This window comes from Gorilla gorilla, chromosome X (genome assembly GCF_029281585.2).
Source record: "Gorilla gorilla gorilla isolate KB3781 chromosome X, NHGRI_mGorGor1-v2.1_pri, whole genome shotgun sequence".
NCBI lineage: Eukaryota > Metazoa > Chordata > Mammalia > Primates > Hominidae > Gorilla > Gorilla gorilla.
The window spans coordinates 119957352-119978080 of NC_073247.2; the positions used below are offsets into that span (position 1 = coordinate 119957352).

At 44.7% G+C, this 20729-nt stretch overlaps 1 protein-coding gene across 11 annotated transcripts in view; it reads right to left on the reverse strand.

Moving 5' to 3' along the window:
• The window catches only part of COL4A6 (collagen type IV alpha 6 chain), a 286626-nt gene that overhangs the window by 10274 nt on the left and 255623 nt on the right, over positions 1-20729 (reverse strand). For 5 of the 11 annotated variants that reach the window (XM_055376253.2, XM_055376247.2, XM_055376248.1 and 2 more), the window contains 14 exons: positions 15100-15171; positions 14718-14825; positions 13422-13643; positions 12889-13050; positions 11044-11214; positions 9856-9999; positions 9292-9417; positions 8642-8823; positions 6685-6748; positions 5615-5689; positions 5038-5145; positions 4837-4944; positions 4173-4244; positions 3723-3848 (listed from right to left, as the gene is read on the reverse strand). In XM_055376253.2, coding sequence (XP_055232228.1) covers positions 3723-3848; positions 4173-4244; positions 4837-4944; positions 5038-5145; positions 5615-5689; positions 6685-6748; positions 8642-8823; positions 9292-9417; positions 9856-9999; positions 11044-11214; positions 12889-13050; positions 13422-13643; positions 14718-14825; positions 15100-15171 — 1740 coding nt within the window. Of the gene's footprint in view, positions 1-478; positions 1042-3722; positions 3849-4172; positions 4245-4836; positions 4945-5037; positions 5146-5614; positions 5690-6684; positions 6749-8641; positions 8824-9291; positions 9418-9855; positions 10000-11043; positions 11215-12888; positions 13051-13421; positions 13644-14717; positions 14826-15099; positions 15172-20729 lie in introns of those variants that run through there. The other 6 variants (XM_055376250.2, XM_055376254.2, XM_055376255.1 and 3 more) reach the window with 3 other exon arrangements.

Sequence of the window (20729 nt, forward strand, 5' to 3'; positions counted from 1 at the left end):
CCACACCAGAAAGAAAAGAAGGCATGACTGAGCACCTGGACTTTTAAGTTTCCAAAGTGATTTTAAACCTACTGTCTGTGTCAAAAAACACCTCTTAAGTTAGCCAGTTATGTCTGATGCTGCACAAAGGTTACAGAACGTAGGCCACAGGCCCCAGCCAGTCAGAACAGACACCAGGCTGATCAGAATGGAGGCAGCAAGAATGCGGTGCCTCTGTGTCTTCTAGGGCTATCTTCTGCAATTTCTAGGCAAACTGGAAAACAATCTTTTATAGGTCATTCATGATATGAGCCAAGTGATTGCTTAATTGCCTATGGAACAAATGTCTCTGTACTAAACCCCTCCTCCCTTTTTGGCCAAAGAGAATAACCACTTATTACAATAGATACAGAATACTCATTTGCTCTAATTTTAATACTGCTTTACATGTTTTCTGTTTGTGGAACTATTTCTATTGCAATATGTTCAAAACCAAAACTTTCATCTGATCACAGAAGATTTATTTAATGTTCACATATCAAATACATAGATGGTAATCTTGATGGGAAAACACAAATGTAGGTGTTGATATTATACATGTAGCATGGAAGATATATATTTATTACTTTGGGATATTCTAGAAGATATTCAAATGAAGATAAATGGATTCAAACTGGTTGATAAACTGTTCTGGTGGTTGAGATTCTTAATTTTTGTTTGCGACAAGAAAATCCAAAAATATTAATATCGAATTTTATCTTTTGTGACAAGAAAAATGCAAAAATATGCTGAATTTCTCTTATTAAGGTAAATCCATGAAAATTTATAAAAGTGATGGTAGATTTGGGTGTTTTTAAATAGCTCATTAATTAATTGAATCTTGAAATTTAGACAAAGAAAAAATAAATTTTGAGAAAAGTCTCTCTAGGTCTCTTAGGTCCGGAAAAAAGAAAAAACACAAAAAGAAAACTAGTAGCTAAGCCACGTGGTGGTACTCATAGCATTGTTACTTCTGGTTTGGCGAACCTTTGAAATATTTTTCTTTATCCCCAGGGTAAAAATCTGAAAAGAAAGACATATTGTATACTTTTTTCTGAAAATACAGCTCTACACATATATTACGTATATATACATATAAAGCATATATATGTATAGCTTATATATATAAACTGAAATTATGCAAAACTAATAAACAAGACACCACATGTGTAATAGAGTAGGCAGTGGTGGGCAGTACACAAATTATAAAAGTTCCCATGGCAGTTTTTGGAGACTCTTTCTCCCTTTACCTGTTTCTTAATTTTATAATTACACTTACGTGTTATTAAACCTGAAATAAAGGCACTACTGACTTCAAGTATTGCAAAAAGCTCATGCATTTCTTTAACAATAAAACACTTTAAATGAGCAGATGAAAATGCAAAACAGCCCATTTTTCCAACTCAGTCCAGTGTCAAAGCCTTGAAAAAACAAAATATATAAATGCAGCCTCTATGTATTTAGTGCAAATATGAAAACAAATAGTATCATTGAAAGTTATTTAGATAACAGTACTGTAATGAGAGGGATTGCTCTATGAAGTTTTTTTATTGGTTAGTTTGTTTGAGATAGGGTCTTGCTCTGTTGCCCAGGCTGGTGTGCAGTGATGTGGTCAGGACTCACTGCAGCCTCAACCTCCCAGGCTCAAGCAATCCTCCCACCTCAGCCCCCAAGTAGCTGGGATTACAGGTGCACACCACTATGCCCTGCTAATTTTTGTATTTTTTGTAGAAACAGGGTTTTACCATGTTACCTAGGCTGGTCTCCAACTCCTGGGCTCAAGCAGTCTGCCTGCCATGGCCTCCCAAAGTGCTAAGATTACAGGCATGAGTCACTGCACCCAACCACTCTATGATGTTTTCTTAGGAGTAAATCATCATATTGCACTGACTCCCGTTGTCAAATCAAAGATAGCTTCCTGTGGGGGGTGGGGGGGCGTGGTATGATATTTCTTGTATTCTTTTTAAAGAAATTGTTTTAATTAGATATTGAGAAGATATGACATAATATTTATAATATGCAAAGAATAATTCAGATACAATGAACACTTGTGTTTCAACCACTCAACTTAAGAAGATGTCACTTGTTTTGAATTTCCTTGTGTGCCCTCCACCCTCTTCCTTCCCTTCCTCTCAGAGGCAATCACTCCTGAATTTTGTTCATCATCCTCTTCCTTTTTCTTCAGTTTGACCATGTATATCTCTAAACAATGTATTGGTTGGTTTCGCTTATTTTTGAACATTTATTGATGGAATCATACCAAATGTATTCCTCTGTGACATGTTTGTTTTTTGCTTAGTGCTATGTTGCTGAAATGTATCCTTCTTGACCTGTGCTGTTTACTACGTGCGTAATTGTGATTTTATTATCTCAGATAGCTAAAGAAAATGAATAATCTAATGACCATCAAGATTTGAAAACAAAAGAAAATGTCCCTGTGTTTTTATCCAGTCCCCTTTTCCCTATAGCCCATGAAAGAAGACAGTCTCTGGGCAGGCTCGGACCCTGCTTTGAGCCCTTCCTCTGGAGAAGCTGCTGGCTTTCAGAAAAGAACAGTTTGGTCCAGATCAAAGGGAAGAAGAAACACAGAAACTGCAAATGCATCAATTTAAAATGCAGCAGGAAATGAATTAATATATGAATATAGTCCCTCGGAAACATACACACTGTACACAAACATGCACATAAACAAAATGCGGTGAGACCTCAAGCCCCAGAGCAGAGAGAAACAGGAAATTTTGCAAATATGATTTCCCCAGGTAACATGCAATAATATTCTTAAGTATATACTATGTGCCAGGCACTGAGCTTTTGTATATCTTACCTCGTTCCTCATTGATTCCTCAAAAAACCTATGAGGTAGGTTCTGTTATAATGTTCATTTTATGGAAAAGGAAAACTAAGGGCTCATTTGGGATTGAGGAACAAGTAACTTCCTTGTTTAAAGTCATATAGCTAGTGAGAGATATAGCTTGAATTTGAACCCAGCTAGTCTGATTTCAGAGCCCATACTCTTAACCATGATGCTATGGTGAATTCATTTCCTGGTTAACATGGAGTGGAATGTACACAGGTTTTTGGAACTTTCCTGAGGAAAAGTTGAAGAACACAAGTCATTCTTACTTTTTGAGAGGTGGGGAAAGGGAGACTCAGAAAGGGACTTCAGGCCATGTGATGAGTCAGGAGCCGAGATTAGGGTAGAACCTGCTTTCTAGTAAACCCAACAAATTCTAGTTGAGGGTATGCTGTGGTTCTGTCCGGTGGAGACTTGTATCATCTTAGTCTTGGGATCCTTCCCGCAGCCACACTGTCTTCCCAGGGCCCTGGGAGTGTCATCCACACTGGACGCTGAGGAAATGCCAGCCAACCTCTCACTAAATGGACAAGCCCTGTCCCTCAGGACCAATAATTGCAAGCTCTGACCAAGCATGCCAGAGAGGCTTGAGGTTAGTAAGGAGGAACAGAAGAGAATCTGGAGGCTAAAATGGACTTGGTGAACTGTGCCCTGACAGTCTTCACTGGAAAATGCTAAGCACAGCCTAACCTCTCTTTCTCAGCAGTCATTCCCACTGGGTTGTGAGACTCCCAGAGATGTGAAGACACTCACAGCCCAACCCTGTGAGCCACATGGCCCTGCTGTACCCTAAACCTGACTCTCCCAGCAAGGCCTCACTCAGCCTCTACAAGGCCTGACTTGGACTCACCTCGATCACCTTTTTGCCCTCTCAGGCCCGGCTTCCCTGGAGCTCCGATGCCGATTCCTGGATATCCTTTTTCTCCTTTGGGTCCAGGGAGACCAGCAGGCCCGGGCACACCGGTGATACTAGGTCCTAGGAGGAGATGCAGGGGTAGGGGGCAGACCTCAGTGGAGGTGAGGCCTTCCTGCCTAACTCACTCGCCTGTGGCCTGAGAAGCCTGACTGACAGACACCAGAGGCAGAGTACTGAAGTAACAAGAAAGAAAGTTAATCTGAGTAGAAGAAAAAAACCCATCCTCTTTCTTCTCCATATCAAGGGACCTCAAATTGGAGGTTAATAAGGAGAGCTATGAGTCCAAGGATATGGGATACACCACAGTCGAGAATTCATGGCCAGCCCTTGCCAGGCTTCTGGAAGAGCTGATGCCCTCCTCTTCACCCTGAGGGTCTTCCTAACCTGGAGTGCCATGGGTACCCTTGGTGCCCGGAAGCCCATTCAGTCCATGTAAACCAGGAAATCCAGGGAAGCCTGAGGGGAGAGAATGTCAAAAATGGCTCCAGCAACTCTGAATAATGAAGCATCAGCAAGAGGTAGCTACCTGCCCCCAAAGGCATTGCGAGGTCCTTATTTTAAAGTCCTGGTCTTTTTTGAGGCATTTACTTAATGCCCTAAGGGAGAAGAAAACACTCTCAACCTATATCCTATACCACAGGTTCTCATGACTCTTATCAGAGACCAATACAGCTTTAGGAGTAAGACGGCAGCTCATTAGGTATCCTGAAGAAGAACTCAGAGTAGCAATGTCAAGACCTTGAGTTGTCAGCTCCCAGAGACTGGTTCCAGAAACTCACTGCCCAATCTCTAAGTCAGGGAAAGGCTACACATGCCAGGGCAATTGCCTTCCTTGCTAGCTCTTCTCTTCATGGATCCCATATTCTTCTCTTCACACTCATACTTGCCTGCCTTCATTACTCTTCATCTTCCTTTCCCATGATTCCTCATGTCCAATGACTCCTGTAGGCATGGCTTAACCCTAGCTAGTATCTTCTAAGATAAAGTAGTTGGTGTCCTTCATCGAGGGAAAGACTTTTCCCCACTGCCTGCTCCCAAATACACATACCTTTGGGTCCTATTAATCCGGGGGATCCTAGGGGCCCAATTGCCCCTTGGTGACCAGAAGAACCTGGAAGTCCTGGTTCTCCTTTCATGCCGGCAACTCCTGGAAATCCTAAATGTGAAACCAAGGCAGAGGTTCAGAATGGGGCATGGCTTGAAGCTAATCCAAACTCTTTCAGAATAAGGTTATCATGTGGCATGGTACCTGGAGCTCCAGGAAGGCCAACATCTCCGGAAACACCAACTTTTCCATCTTCACCTTTGTTTCCAGGGAAGCCTATATTGCCTATTAGTCCATCTCTTCCTTTTGTACCTATAAAACCAAGAAAAATGCTGAGTGATTAGGCCATATTTCTAGCAGTGCATTCCTCTATGGGAAAGAGTAGATTCTGAATTGCTGAAGGAGCTAGACCCAATGAAGAAACTCTAAAAAAGATAGTGGTGGCTGTTTTCACATTAGAAAGGTGCCCTACAATTGAGAAGCAAGTAAATTTGTTATGAGTATCCCTTCAGAAGTGGGAGCAATAAGTGGAAATGTTCAAGAAGGACAGTTTAGATAACAACTTCTAAACTAAGGGGATGTAGGCCATTATCCCAAAGGTCTTTGCCAGTCTATGAGTCTTGAAGGAAGAGTAGGCTGATTTGCTTGGGGAATTGATAGATAGGAAATTTTCTGCACTGGATAGAAGTTGCAGAACTTGGGGTTGACCTCCAAAATTCCTTCTAATCCTCAGTTTTGTGGAGTCTGTGAGGCAAACAAGACAAAAATATAGCAACCTTACCTTTAAAACCAGATTCGCCAGGCTGTCCCTTGGGTCCTGGGCTACCGGAAATTTCAACTGTCTGGCCGTTGTCTCCTGAGGATTCCAATACATTGTTTAAATGGCCAGGAGAAGCTATAGCTCATTTTGCACCACTGAGATCTTTTGAACACAATTTTTTTTTTCAGATTCAGTGTAGCCAGAGGAGCTCCTTGACAAAATTATCTATTGGGTAAAAAGTGATGAACCACCATCCAGGAGCTGGGATGCTGCTACCAGACTACTGGCATGAAATGCTGCTACATACAGCATATCTCCTTTGGGAAACACATCACTAGGCTCAGTATGGGCAGAGAAGATGGTAGGCAGGGCCCTCAAACATCACCAGAATGGAACAGTGATGCCAGCAAGAATGGGAAATTTTCCTGCCTAGTGGGCTGGGTTTATCAGGGTAAGAGACTGGAGCCGAGGTTCTCCTCACTGCTAAGTCTGGAAAGCAGATGGGCAAAACCACAAAGCCAAAGGACAGCCTTTTACTTGGATCCATGAAAGCCACAGAGAGAGATCTTGGTAAGTACCATTGTTTGTTGCATTGTCTGTGAGGAACAAGGACTGCAAAAAGGGTTTGGCCAAAGGGAAAATGTAAATTAATTGACTTTCCCCTAAACACAGACTCTCCGCTACCCTCGCAAGAGACCCTTGGGATGGCCAGGTGCAGTGGCTCACGCCTGTAATCCCAGCACTTTGGGAGGCTGAGGTGGGCAGACCACGAGGTCAGAAGTTTGAGACCAGCCAGACCAACATGGTGAAATCCGTCTCTACCAAAAATACAAAAATTAGCCGGGCGTGGTGGTTAATGCCTGTAATCCCAGCTACTCAGGAAGCTGAGGCAGGAGAATCGCTTGAACCCGGGAGGCAGAGGTTGCAGTGAGCTGAGATTGCGCCACTGCACTCCAGCCTAGGTGACACTAGGTGACAGAGCGAGACTCTGCCTAAAAAAGAAAAAAAAAAAAAAAAAGGAGAGACCCTTGGGCCTGCTAGAAATCTACCTTGCTCTAGAACACATTAAAAGAAAAAAAAATGCTCCTTACCTTTCAGGCCTGGGAGACCAGATGCTCCTGGGAGTCCAGGCGACCCTCTGATACCTTGTGAACCCTTCAAAGCAATATGGGAATCATCATTTCTGCCCAGAGCTCAGAACTGCCCACCCTCTTACTCCCTCACCCCTCACTGAGCCACTGCCTGAGAGATGTCCATCATGTATTTTGTGGCAAGGGTGGACTGTGGGCTGGAAGTGGGGATGTTACGTCCTGCAAACGGGAAGGTGATGAACAAAGGGCAGAGCACATACTTAGGGTTTGTAGGGGAAGGATTCGATCCCACTGCTTATCAAAATGGGAATCTTAGAAAGTCACAGTGTGGCCATTCTAGCGAGTCTCTTAGAAAATGCAGAAGATGACAGGCCAGGCACTCAATGGACTCAACACACAGTTGGCTACCACTGTCCTTGCCAAAGCTCTGGAGCCATTATGCATAGGAAGAAGCTTCACTTCACCCTGCAGGGTTAGCCCTCTGCCACAGGTTCCGCAAGGAACACAAGGTCTTTCTGCCACCAGGTAGCAGGTGGTATGTGTGCAGGTGCTGGAGTCTGAATTTTGGCAAATGTTACCATTTTCAGAAGAAAATCTGCCTTCACTGGCTAATGTCCAACACACTATCTGAGTCTGGGAAGTGGCCATGTCAGCTGCCATCAGCAAAGTTCTTTTCTTGATATCTGTTATGGTTTTGGTTCATTTTGAGATGTACCCAGTATCCAGTAAAGATTTATGCCACTTAGTGCTTTGGGTAGGAGGCTGAGTACTGGGCTGGGTCACTGTGTGCACTGGACCACTACCCAGGACACCCCTCCATTGTGGCTGCTTCCTTGCCCGGCTTCATCAGGCACATTGCCATATCTTCTAATTCTGAGCCTCTGTTCATGCTGGGACTTCTCCTAGAATGCATTCCCACTTTGTTTTCATCCCCCTAGAATGTAAGTAGTCAGGACTATCCAGTCTAGAACTATTTATTTTCAATTGCTTCAGGTGTGTGTGTGTGTGTGTGTGTGTGCGCACGCACCAAGTTCTCTCCATCAGATGGACTGACACTTTTGAAGTTCAGGGACTTTGCCTGCAAGGAGTCCAGGTGTTCTGTGATTCAATTCATTGAGACCATTTGATACATCTGCTATTTATGCAGAGCCGGCTATGTGCCAGACACAATATTAAGAGCTTTACATGAGTCATGTCACTTAACCCTCCCTACTGTCTGAAGGCTATTTAAATATTATTCCCAATTTTTACAGATGAGGAAAGTGAGGTTTAGGTAAGGTAAACAGTGTGTACAAGATCACAGAGCTAATGAGCAATGGAGCTGAGGTTCAAATCCAGGTTGGTCTCATTGCTAAGCCACCTCTTCCACCTTGCCTTGTATGAGCCCAGATAAGCTGGACTTGATTATTTGCTAGTCGTTGCACCTTGTGGAGCTTCAAAGACCTTTCTAGCAAAACATCAAGAAGTTTTTACGAATTCTTACAATGTGCCAGGCTGAACATGAAATGCTGGCAGTGGGGTGCAGAGAAAAAAGCATGTAAGGTAGTTCTTGTTCTCAAGCTGTAACAGTCTCATTGAGGAAGTCAGACCCACACAGAAGCAACTAGAATTGATGTCAGCAGTGATAAGTATAGAGTGGCAGCTGGGTGGGAGCTCAGGGACTCCTGGAGGAGACGGTGCCTGGGCTGGGGACTGAAGGGCAGGCAGATATTGGATAATTGTAAAGGCAAGAGAAGGCTCTGCCATTTCAGGGAGATGTGAACAAAAGAACAGAGGAGGAGATGTTCAGGAAAGGGTGGGAAGACCTGTCAGACTCAAGGAGAGAGCTCTTTCTGAGGATGTCCTGGGAGAAGGGGCTGAGAAGTAAGCTGGGATCAGAGAGGTGGGCAGTGGGGGTATATCCCTGTGAGATGGGGGGCCTTTTCCGGTATAAAGACAAAGATCTGGTCACACTTACACTTTCTCCTGGCATTCCTGGGAAACCTGTGATCCCAGAGGACCCCTTCAGGCCAGGTAAGCCCCGGATTCCCATGAAGCCAGGGGGCCCTGGATTTCCACTAACTCCTTTGATAATGCCTGGGAGGCCAGGAGCTCCAGGCAGGCCTGGTGGCCCAGGTCGACCAGCGTCTCCTTTGTCACCTGTAAAAGAAATAAAAAGACTTGGAAAAAGACACTGGGCAAGAAAAACCCGGCTTGCCAAGATGCAGGTGCCCCAGGTTGCAGGCCAAGTGCAGGCTCAGGGAGCAGTTAGCTTAAAGGTAAAGGTGAAGTGGGGAGAGATGCTTTCAGTCTTATGGGGCATCGACAGAGTTGCTTCTGCTATACCACTGGGAAAGCAGCACAGTGCTCAGGGTCCTCCAGGGGTACCACTGCCTGTGGTTGAAAACCTCAGTTCTACAGTGGCAATAACAAATGGCAGTCTCAAAGTCCAGGCAGCCTTCAGGCCCAGGGGAGGTAGCCTTCTTGGATTCCTTGCTGCCAACCACACTGCTGCTCTGAGGTTGGGGATGGGGGGCTGTACTTGAGGGCCTTTGCTCAAAAAGGAAGCCAAGTTTGGTTATGAAGCCTTTCTTGAGCATTTCTCCTATCCATCCCCTGCCCCAGCACCTCTTGGCCCAGGAAATCCATTGGATCCGGCTGAGCCTTGAGAGCCTTTGTCTCCTTTGAGCCAAAGGTTTGACATTGGACGTCTTGGACTAGGTATTCCGACTGGCCCCGGATTGCCTCTGTCTCCTGCAGGGATGGAGATCAGCGTGAGAAAGAGAGCTTAGACGCAGGGTCAGGCAAAGGCTGACCTTTCACATCATTTCTTCCCATACCATCACAGCCCTCTTTTGGGGCCTTTCCATCTTATTCCCCACCCCTATTCCCCCAACTTCACATTTCTGTGTATGTCCTCTTCTACAAATCCCAAGTCTATCAGCAACTTTAGACTCTCCTCAAAACCTTCCTCCACTGGTCTTCTGGGAATGGGCACACATGGCCTTTAACATGCAGTGTTAACTAAGAGGGGATTAAGCCTTTTGGCTTAAAAGGACTTAATTCAGAAGCCCAAAATTTTATTATCTAACATAGATTTGGTACAAACCACAGGAATAACCAAGTCAACAAACAAAATATATATATTGAAAAGCATGGGCAGCAGTTCCAGAATTCAATTCCCCAGCTCACCCTTTTCACCAGGAGTACCAGCGCGTCCAGATGGTCCCATTTTTCCAGTTGATCCTGGAATTCCCTTTAATCCTCTTGTTCCAGGAATACCAGGCAGACCTGGTATTCCTGGAAAACCTACGAATCCAACAGACCCCTTCTCTCCTGTTGAAAAACAAGAACTTTTATTATTACTCCCATTTTACATACAAGGAAATGGAGGCTCAGGGAGGTTGAGTAACTTGCCCAAAGTCATACAGCAAGGAAGTTGCAGAGAAGGAATTCAAACCCAGGTTTCTCTAATTCCAAAGTCTTAGTCATTACTAAACTCTTATTTATTACATATTATACTACCTTCCTGAATAGGGACATGGCACTACACAATACAAAGGAAAGAAGTGGGCTCGTCTCGGCCGGGCACAGTGGGTCACACTGTAATCCTAGCACTTTGGGAGGCTGAGGAGGGTGGATCACCTGTGGTCAGGAGTTTGAGACCAGCCTGGCCAACATGGAAAAACCCCATCTCTACTAAAAATACAAAAATTAGCTGGGCGTGGTAGCGGGTGCCTATAATCCCAGCTACTCGGGAGGCTGAGGCAGGAGAATTGCTTCAACCTGGGGGGCAGAGGTTGCAGTGAGCTGAGATCGTGCCACTTCACTCAAAAGAGCAAAACTCTGTCAAAAAAAAAAAAAATTGGGCCCCTCTCTTATGATTCACTAAGTTATAGCTCATGTGTGACACAGGAAAAAAAAAAAAAAAGCCTAGGGCCAGGAGGCAAGGAGATGAGCTTTAGCCTGCTTCTGCTGCTAACCAGTTGTGTGACCTTAAATCACTCACTTTCCCTTTTTCTAAATGGAGATACCACCTGCCCAACTACCAATGGCTATCAAGGCAATCATAGGAAGTGAGTGCTATCAGCCTCCATGGTAGGACTATGCAAATGAATAAACCCAGTGTGGCTGGTACTGCCCAGGGTTTTGCTGACCATGATACTCAGCCTAGTGTTCCACCCAGCAGGCAGTGAGGGTGACTCACCTTGACCAGAGGTCCCCCTTTAGCACTAGCCTTGTCCAACTATCTTGACACAAAAAGCCCTGTCCAAGTCCCTCCCCATTTCCCATTCCTAGGCAGAGAGGAAGGAGCAAGCTGCGCAGCTGAAATGCTCCTTTTTGGCAACCACTGGTCACTTCACTGATCACTTCACTTACCCTTGGGTCCAGAGAGGGCTGGCAACCCAGCGACCCCTGGAGAGCCTGGGCTTCCTTTCAGTCCTACTAGGCCTGGATTTCCAGGAAGGCCTTTTAGCCCTGGCAGCCCTTTCTTTACAATTGATCCAGGAGGACCTTTCTTGCCTCTTGTTCCTTTCTTTCCAGGATGTCCTGAATCAGCACAGGAGAGAACACAGGACAGCTGTCAAGTGAGGCTCTGGCCAGATCTGGGCCACTGCCTATATCATAGCTTCTGATTGGTTTGGCTTGTTAGGTTTTGTAAATGGCCCTTTAACAATAGCACATGCAAACTGCTAACAGGCAGAGTTCTTAGCTGGCTGAAGCATTAGCATCTACTACCCAGAGTGCCACGCCAATGGTTATTACTTCCAGCATGGCACAGTAGCTGGCAGGGAGAGCAAACCCCTTCTGATTATAACTTTTTGTCTCTTTGTGAATGTGGTTTACACTTTAGCCCCTGAATGGAGCTCTAGGAAGCCAGGGTGGCAAGTAGGCTCCAGTTTCCTGGTACTTCCAGTCTGAATCATGCCACAGTGGCTGTTTCCTGAGCCAATCGGTGAAGTAGAGGTTAAAGCTGAGCTGTTGTTTCAGCCTCCCAGGGAGCCTTGGATACAGGGCTGCCCTTTTAATCCCTCAAGCAATCAGTTAAGTCAGCCAGTTCCTTGGCATTAAGGTTGAAAGACCCCCTAGTGCCAAGTACTGTAGAAACCCACAAGGCCCATTTGGTCTCCTAGGTATTCTGAGACGTCTTTCACCACGCTTTAAAGTTGGTCAATGGGATTAACCTCCTGAGCTGCTGCCAAAGTGGAATGTTCAGGTACAAAGCAAGGAAATTAAAAAACGAAAGGATTAAATCATGATGACAGAGGTATTTGGGTCCCCAAGGACCCAAATGAATGGCTGACTTGGCTTTCTATGGATTGAAAAGCATCAAGTAGCTGCAAGCCCCAGGATTCAAATGGGAGGCTGTGAAGGGAACTCCACAACAAGGGAAAAATTCAATGGGAGCCAACCCCACAGCAGGAGCTCAGGGATCCCTGGCCTTGTAAGCAAGGCCATGTTATAGTGTATAATCAGATACATTCCTGAGTGGCAGAGCCAGTGGGGGTGTTAGTCTGTGAGCTTGTGTGCTGTGTTTTCTCACTGAGGCAGCCTATGTGAAGATCTCAGAAACACAGAGAGACAAAGGGAATAAAAAGGACATTAATGGCTCTGCAAATAACTCAGCTTCAGTCACTAGGCCAGGAGTAAGGGGCGGTTGGGAATGGTGCAGTCACCAAAGCAGGTTGAGGAGGGTGGTGCGAGAAAAAGGCAAAGCTGCAAACACGAGTCTGGAAGCAGCAAATGTCAGGCCCCACTGCTGAGTAAAAGACACTTGGCCATGGGTCCTTGGAGGCACGCTCGCCTGAGAGGCAGGCTGCCGGTGTGGTCACACTCTGCTCAAGCTTCTCCCCAAACAAAAGCAGGCTGCCCACAGCACCAGTGAAGGCATGGAGATGGACTAGACTCCCTCAACGATGAGGGTGGCTTCTCTAACTGGGGAGGTCGGGAGAGTTGAAACCTGAAAACTGGGCATGAGGCCATGGAGGAGGCGGGGGGAGGGGAAAGATTTGTGGCAACAGTTTGGAAGCTAACCTGCAGCAATCTGTTCTGCTTGGTACTGCAAGGGTGACTTGAGATTTGAAACTTGAGAGCTTAGGGAAGTCAAGTCTCATTCTAAATTCTGACCATGTCCCACTACTGCTATTGCCCCCCCCCAGGGCATCTGGGCCCAGGGCCTAGCTGAAGTCTGTCAAGGTGGGACTCTTCCTCTGAAGGACCTACCTGAGGTGCCTGGGAAGCCTGGTGCTCCTGGGAGCCCAGATTTGCCCTTGATGCCATATGGACCACTAGATCCTGGGGTGCCTGGCTGTCCCACCTGTCCTGGTGTCCCAGGGCTGCCCCGCTCACCTTTGGGGCCTAGTAAGCCAGGCTTCCCGTGTACACCTGATAAAAGAGAAGGGCAAATGATCACAGCCTGGAGAGATTGCAGTGAGTGGGTCAGCAAACCAACTTCCAGGACTTATCCCAGGTGCCACTGTCTTCTCAGCTCCAGCCTTGCTGCTATTCCCAGCCGTAACCCAGTCTTTGCAAGAAATTTGACTATTAGTTATGGTCACTTTTGGAATTACTAAGACAGTAAAGTCGACTCAGGCTATTTAAGGAAAATTTCACAAAAGGGAGGGACAGAATAAAATATTTCATTTTAACCCCTTAATTAAACCATCACCCCAGATTTATGCAAGTATTCATGGAAGTATACAAATTAATATAAGGCTTTCTGTAGATTGTTAAATAATTGGGGCAAAAAGATTCACCCTTGAGTCCTGGAAGGCCAGAGTCTCCAAGAAATCCTTTGTGCCCTGTTAATCCTTGTAGGCCTTGTTCCCCCGGAGCACCATTTTCAGCACCAAAGATGTCACCAGTGGCTCCCTTGGAACCAGGTAAGCCTGGACTGCCAATCATCCCAGGCAAGCCATCTTTTCCAGGGAGCCCAGGAAACCCAGGCAAGCCCTTCTCCCCACGAGGTCCAGGAAATCCTAAACGTAAAAAGGTGAACATAAAAGACCATGGCTGTTTAGAAGCAATTTGTCTGGGTACAGATCTCTGAGACAGATTTTTCTAATATGAAAGCTAACATATTAATAATATATGTCACTTCTCTTGAAGGTCAGGAGTCTCTGTTCCTGCAAGGCCTTGTGCAGAGGCAGGGACTGTGCCCTGTGACCTGGAGGAGGTTCTAGTTCTGGGAGGCAGGGCTGTGGGCGGAGGTCCACAAACTGTTCCTGAGGGTCCTACAGTTGTTGAAGAACACACGCCACCCCATAGCACCCTGAGAAAAGTTCAACCTCTTCTGGAGTTCTCTAGCTTCTGCTGTCATGCCTCCTTCTTCTTGGGTGGGGAGAGGGTACTGGAGGGGACCCTGGAGCACATGGTCCAAGATGAGCCCCGAGCCCTACAGCAGTGCGGTTCTCAAACCTGAGCAAGCATCACAATCACCTGGGGTAACAAGCAGATTACCGGGCCCATCCCCAGAGGTTATGATCAGCAGATCCTGTGGAGAGGCAGAAAATTTGCATTTCCATCAAGTTCCTAGGTGATGCTGATGCTGGCCCATGGAGTACAGTTTGAGGACCACTAGTACAGTGAAGAATCATGAAGCTCAAGTTGGAACAAGAGAGTGTGAGAAAAGGGATAGCAATGGACAACTTCCCTCTGACTGATCTCAATCTCTTTCACTGGCCCTTAAGGAGTTGATCCAGGAAACTCATAGAACTGGCAGACAGACAACCTGGCAGAGTCCTAGCTCTGTCACTAGTGGTTTAGTGATCTCGGACAAGTCATTTCCCATCTGGGCCTCAGTTTCCTCATATGAAAGTTAAGGGGTTGCCCCAGCTGATTTTGAATGGTCCTTATTGCTCTAATATGCTGTCATTCTATGGCTGTATGCTGTGTCTTGCCAGGGTATAAAATTAAACCATCCTACCCACACCAGAGAGCAAACTTGGCTTCCTGTAATTGGCAGAGGACTACCACAACCCAAATACACACACACACACACACACACACACACACACAAAGAGAAGCAGGTGAGGAGACACTCCTTTTCTTACCTGGTAATTCAGGAAGATGAACCAATCCTGGACTCCCTGGCTCTCCTTTAGTTCCACTTGACCCAGGCTGGCCTGGGATCCCAGGGAGGCCTCGAGACCCTTTAGGGCCTGAAAACCCAAATGTAAGCAGTGAGGGGAAAGGAAAGTCGGTGTGCTAGGTATGATTTGTGATGTTCAGTCAAGAATCCCAGTCTCTTGGAGAGCCTCTCCTTGTCTCACCTCCCCACACTGCCCTCTCCAGCAGCCATCCTGTTTCCTCAATCCCCAAGGCTGCCCTCAGGAGGAATGTGGATCCCCAAATACTACTGGGCTATCCTCTGCTTCCTTTGCCTCATGGCCCTTACAAGAGTGTTTAGTGGCTTTCTCTGGCCTCATTCCATACCTGGGAATCCGGGAGTGCCTGGAAATCCTGATGGACCGTATGACCCAGGAATAATACAGGGCAGGGTGATTCCTGTAAATGGTAACATGTATGCATTCAGTGAACCCAGAGTTAGGGAAGATTTCTCCCTAGTACGCTCCTTTACTTCTATTCCATTTAATAGGACAGCCAAGCTCTTCCCACTCAGCAGCTGGGAGCCCACACTGGAAAACCTTGGCATCATGAGCTCTGGGGAGCTACAACCAGTACAGTTGCTTACAGATGAGAATGCTCGTAGTGTCCAAGTGCTAGGATATCACTTATCAAACCACTGATGCCCAGTGGGCAAACAGTCACCTATGCAGCAGATGTTACCTAACAAGGTTTCTTAGAGATTGCCTGTGCAGGAACAGCAGCAAACAGCAATTGCCTACTCACCCTGCCCTCAGATAGAGCCTTTCCCTAGGATGGGTGTTGGGGGTTAGTCCTAAGGGTCCATTATGCTTATTTGACTAGATTGGAAGGTTTGAAGCCAAGATCCCTCAAGTTCTCATGTTTACCCTTTCCTTGGAATGAGGTTTTCCCCAAACCACTGGGTTCTTTTGATGCACTTCATTTGGGATCTGCTGAAACCTATTGATTGTCCTTGGTCAAATGTACCAGTATGACTGTACTATGCAAACACTTAAGACCACTCTCTTGTCCGTGACAGGCAAGTGGTGACCCTTCCCTCAGCTCCTTATTTGAAACTGTCAACTCTGCTGCTCAAGGAGAAAAAGTAGCAATTTTAATATTCAAGATGTCAAAATTGGCATGCATAGCCCTTCCCCTAGCAAATTCTCCCTTGCCCATTCATAATGCAAATAAAAAGAATCTATAAGATCACAGAGGGGAGGTTTAATAAAATACTGGTGAACAAATTGTTTGCGGGCTCCCTCAAGTGCCATTTACAAACAATTGCTATGCTAATTAAATAAGCCTTGCCTATTCATTAAAACAATCCCCCAAGGTCTGCTTTAAACCACAGAGCCAACAGTTTTAATAAACATCTATAGCTTTTGCCTGTACTTAAATCACAAATTACATTTCTGAAAAATATGTACACATCCTATGATTCAAACTGCTTACTGAACTCGCTGGCATTCTCCCCTGATCCCACTTCTATTTTCTGAAATCAAGGTTGGGAATTGAACAGTATAATGTATTGGTTAACAAGTTGGGCTCTGAAGCCAGACAGACCTTAGCTGGTATCCTAGTTCTGCTGCTAACCAGCTGCGTGGACAAGATACTTAAACCTCTCTGAGCCTCATGGCAAAATGGGAACTACTTCTACTTTTCTCATATGGTGTGTGTGAGGATTACATGAAACTGTGCACTTAGCACAGTGTCTAGCACTCTGGTACATGCTCAATTAATAATAGTTCTTATTATCTTGAACTATTATCTTATGTAAGAATGAGTACTCAGTAGAGCTCCTGCAAGGCCATCCCCAGGTTAGTGACACTGCTTGTAGTCTGGGCAGCACTTTCTGCCTTCCAGACTTCAGGTTTCTATAGTTATATTTCCAGAGGTGAACAGATGGCCATAGGCCTGGATCCTCCTCCGTAGGTGGTCAAACCCACCTCCACCCTGCCAGACATCAAGATGACAGAGCTATTTCTGATAGTTATTTCCCTACTATGGAAATATGCTCTACGGGCCAACACTTTATGGTGAGATGCTTCACTGGGAGGGGGTTTTCAACCTTGTGCTTGGCTCAGGCCTGGGCTTTTTGAGTTAGGCTGAAGAATTTCCTCCAGAGGGTGTATCATGAGAGGGATCCGGCAAAAGACTCTCCTGCCCTCAACAATCTCAGTAGCTCATTGGCTCCAATGTGTCAAACTCTAACATTACAGTTCCATTGTTTTATGTCTTAGGAAACAAACTTAGTAAAATAAAAATATCCCTGGGCTGGGTCCAAATATTAAGCCATTCATCCTTAATTTATCAGACTGATTTAATTGCTTCTTTTCATCTGTGACAGCCAGATAAAAACAAAGCCTTTAGAATATGAAGCTGAGGACAGGCATCCGGAAAGGTTCCAGGATGAGAAAAATAATGGTTAAAGGAAAGATGGTTAGAAACCAGAGGAAATCAATGACATATTTCTCTCAACAATTTTGTCTTATGCCTGTATGCCACACCACACTTGTGTATTGTAAGCAGAGGTTCAAAATGGTGAGAGGGAAGGACTTCAAGTCATATTGGTATCTGGCTCTTTTCCTTTATACTATCTTCTACTTTACATTCCTGAATTCAGAGCCTTCTCAACAAAGCAAAAATCTGCTCTACCCATGTTCTGTTTAGTAATTGCAACAAATGACCTAATTATTCAGAATTTTTCCCATTAATGCCCAAATCCATCTTCAGAATAAAAAGAGTCTCTGGTTCCCAAGATTTTAACATCCCAATTTGTTCTGGGCCCAATGAATAAAGTTCAGACATGTGTGGATCCTTTCAGGTACCTCTCAAGGCAGATTATGGCCCCAGTGAAGTTCAGAAAATGAAGTTGCTTAAGGTAGAGATCAGCCAAGCCATCGACATGCATGGTGAAGGAAATCAGCCCCTCTCAGAGACTGCATGCCCACTCAATCCCGTACTGCCTGCTGTAAGAGGTATGTGCTAAGGAGCCTCTGAAGCAGTGTTGGTGTCAGCCTTTGCATCCCAGCCTTAGACTCCCCGCTCCCCAAACAGGGCATCCAGTGTGGTGCTCAGGCCATCGTGACTGTCTGAGACAAAGGTAAACAAAAAAGGGTTGTTTAGCTAAGACTAGTGTCTGAGAGCTTGTAGACCTAGCTAGCTCTCACCTCTCTCTGTGTCTAAGTCTCCTTTACCAACCTTCTCTCTACAGCAGCAGTCACCTAGAGCAATCAAGTGAAGAAGAAAATTAAACTAGGACAGAAGTTCCTTGGGGCCCAAGGGAAGTCTTCTCAGCAGCCCAGATATGCCCACCAACCAAATCCCTTGTCTGAACTTAGTGGAGAGCACTTGCACCCACATGAGATCAAGCACACAGTCACCACAGTTCAGTAATAACCAGGGTGATTGATTACTATGAGCATCTGGAACAGAGCCTCTTTGGAAATAGCCAGTTGTCTGCTTGCCCAAAGTTTTTAATAATTCACACTAGTAGGCTGAAAGGCTTCTGATGATTGCATCCTCTTTCCTGGCAATGCAGCTGTCCTAGTCTGGGCTACCATTGATTGGAGTGGGCACATTCAGGAATAGCATCTTAATTTTTTTCTAGCAACAGAAATGGCTACAATGCAAATGTGTGGGGACCACAGGTTATTTGTTTTTAAAATTGTGCAGAAGAAAGGTAGGTTTGAAAAATTATATTTGTTTGTCATAGAAAAAGAAAGCTAATGCTCTTAATTAAAGTAATTTCTTGAAACTCTTCATACTGCAAGAAGGACATGGCTATGGTTTGAATATGATTTGTCTCCACCAAAACTCATGTTGAGACTTGGTTTCCAGAATGGCTGTGTTGGGAGGTGGTGCTTCTGAGAGGTAATTAGGTTGTTAGGATGGATTAATCTCTTTCTCGGGAGACTGGGTTATTTCTCAAGGGAATGGATTAGTTCCCACAAGAGCAGGCTGTTATAAAGCAAGGTTGCTTTAGTGTTTGGACTCTTTTGCATATGCCCTTCTGCTTTCCACAATGAGTTGAAGCACAAGGCCCTCAACTGATGGGCTGCCCAATCTTGGACTTCCTAGCCTTTAGAATCATGAGCTAAATAAACCTCTTTTCTTTGTAAATTACCCAGTCTCAGATCTCCTGTTGTAGCAACAGAAAATGGAATAAGACAAACATTTTCTGCATAAGGCATCTCCCAGGCTATAGCTTACCATATCATATTCCTAATAACTTTCTGTATCCAAGGACTAGTGATATTTGGGATAAAAATGGTCCTGCAAGCTTCCTTCTGTTCACTCAGCCGGTTCTCAAATAGTTGAAATGTTGCTAATAGCCAGAAGACTTGGAAGTGTGTAAGTTTATAGGTGTCATGTTATTATAACTCAGTTTAAAACCTTGTTGCTTGCAAAATGGTTTAACCTACAGTGAAGACCCAATTACGGGAGGAGCAGTAGAATGACCATGAGTAATGTCTCTGGGAACAGAGCTAGAAGCAAAGCTATAGCTGACACTAGGACTGCCAACAGGCAGAGTGATTTTATTTGCTAAATCCTTATGGCCAGGAGCAGTGGTTCACATCTGTAATCCGAGCATTTTGAGAGGCCAACGCGGGTGGATCACTTGAGGTCAGGAGTTTGAGACCAGCCTGGCCAACATGGTGAAAGCCTGTCTCTACTAAAAATACAAAAATTACCCAGGTGTGGTGGAGGGTGACTGTAATCCCAGCTACTCAGGAGGCTGAGGCAGGAGAATCGCTTGAACCCAGGAGGCAGAGGTTGCAGTGAGCCAAGATCATGCCACTGCACTACAGCCTGGGTGAGAGTAAGACTTCATTTCAGAAAAAAAAAAAAAAGGAAAATGTCCTTACAACCTTCACAATAATTTGTGAAATGATATATTGACTCGGTTTTAAGAATCTTGAATTATCAAGTTTTAACCTGTACCATCTACCATCAACCTTATTACACCGACTCACAAAAATAGATTTAGAAATAAATAAAATTTTGCAAGACCTGGTATCCTGTCTTCTTTTATTGTAATTCTTCAAGATGATAAGGTGGAAACAGGAGAAATATGTTTAAGAAATAGCCCCTTGGTTATTGGGAAGGCTCTTTCTTCTGCAAATAAATATTAGTCTTCTATGGAACACTGCACTATGCTAGGCATGTAAAGAAACTCTAAGAAGTATTACCATCCCTAGTATCAAGAGACTTACAATGCAGTTGGGGAAAGTAAAAGCAGTAATAGAAGGAAATATATAATTTAAGTAGCAATGACATACTGTGGAGGTCAAGGGAAAGCTTAATGGAACAAGTGGGGTTTATCTTGAACCCTGAAAGAGGAATATGATATGACTACACAAAGAGGAAGAGCACTCCAGAAAAAGGCAACATGGTAAAATTTGGAGCTGGAAGTGAACATATTGTGTTTGGGTATAGTGAAGAAGACTGGTGTCTTAGTTTTTTTGTTTCAATTAAGAGCATGATATAAGGTTGAAAAAGTTGGTTGTATCCATGTTTGGAGACTTTTGAATTCCAAGTTGAGGAGTTTGGACATTATATGATCTCTGTTCAATTGGTACCATATGTGGCTTTGAACTAGGGGAGTTACATGATATTGGCACTTTACAGATATTAAATTGGCTGCAGTGTTCTTAATAGAATTGAATGTAAAAACTACTTACGAAGTTGTTGTCATTCACTCACTCATCCATCCATCCATCCAACCATCCATCCATCCAACCATCTATCCATCCATCCAACCATCCACTTATTCCAACAAGCATATAGGTATTTGAAAAACTAGGCATGAGATAATGAGAGTTTAGTAGCAATAAGAGAAGGAAAGAATATAAGAGGAATTGCAAAGGAAATAAGAGATAATCTCAAAATTTTAAACTTCAGATTATTATAAGTGTGGTGTCACTAATGGAAGCATAGAAGTTTTGGAAACCCAGAAGTTGGGATGAACAGCT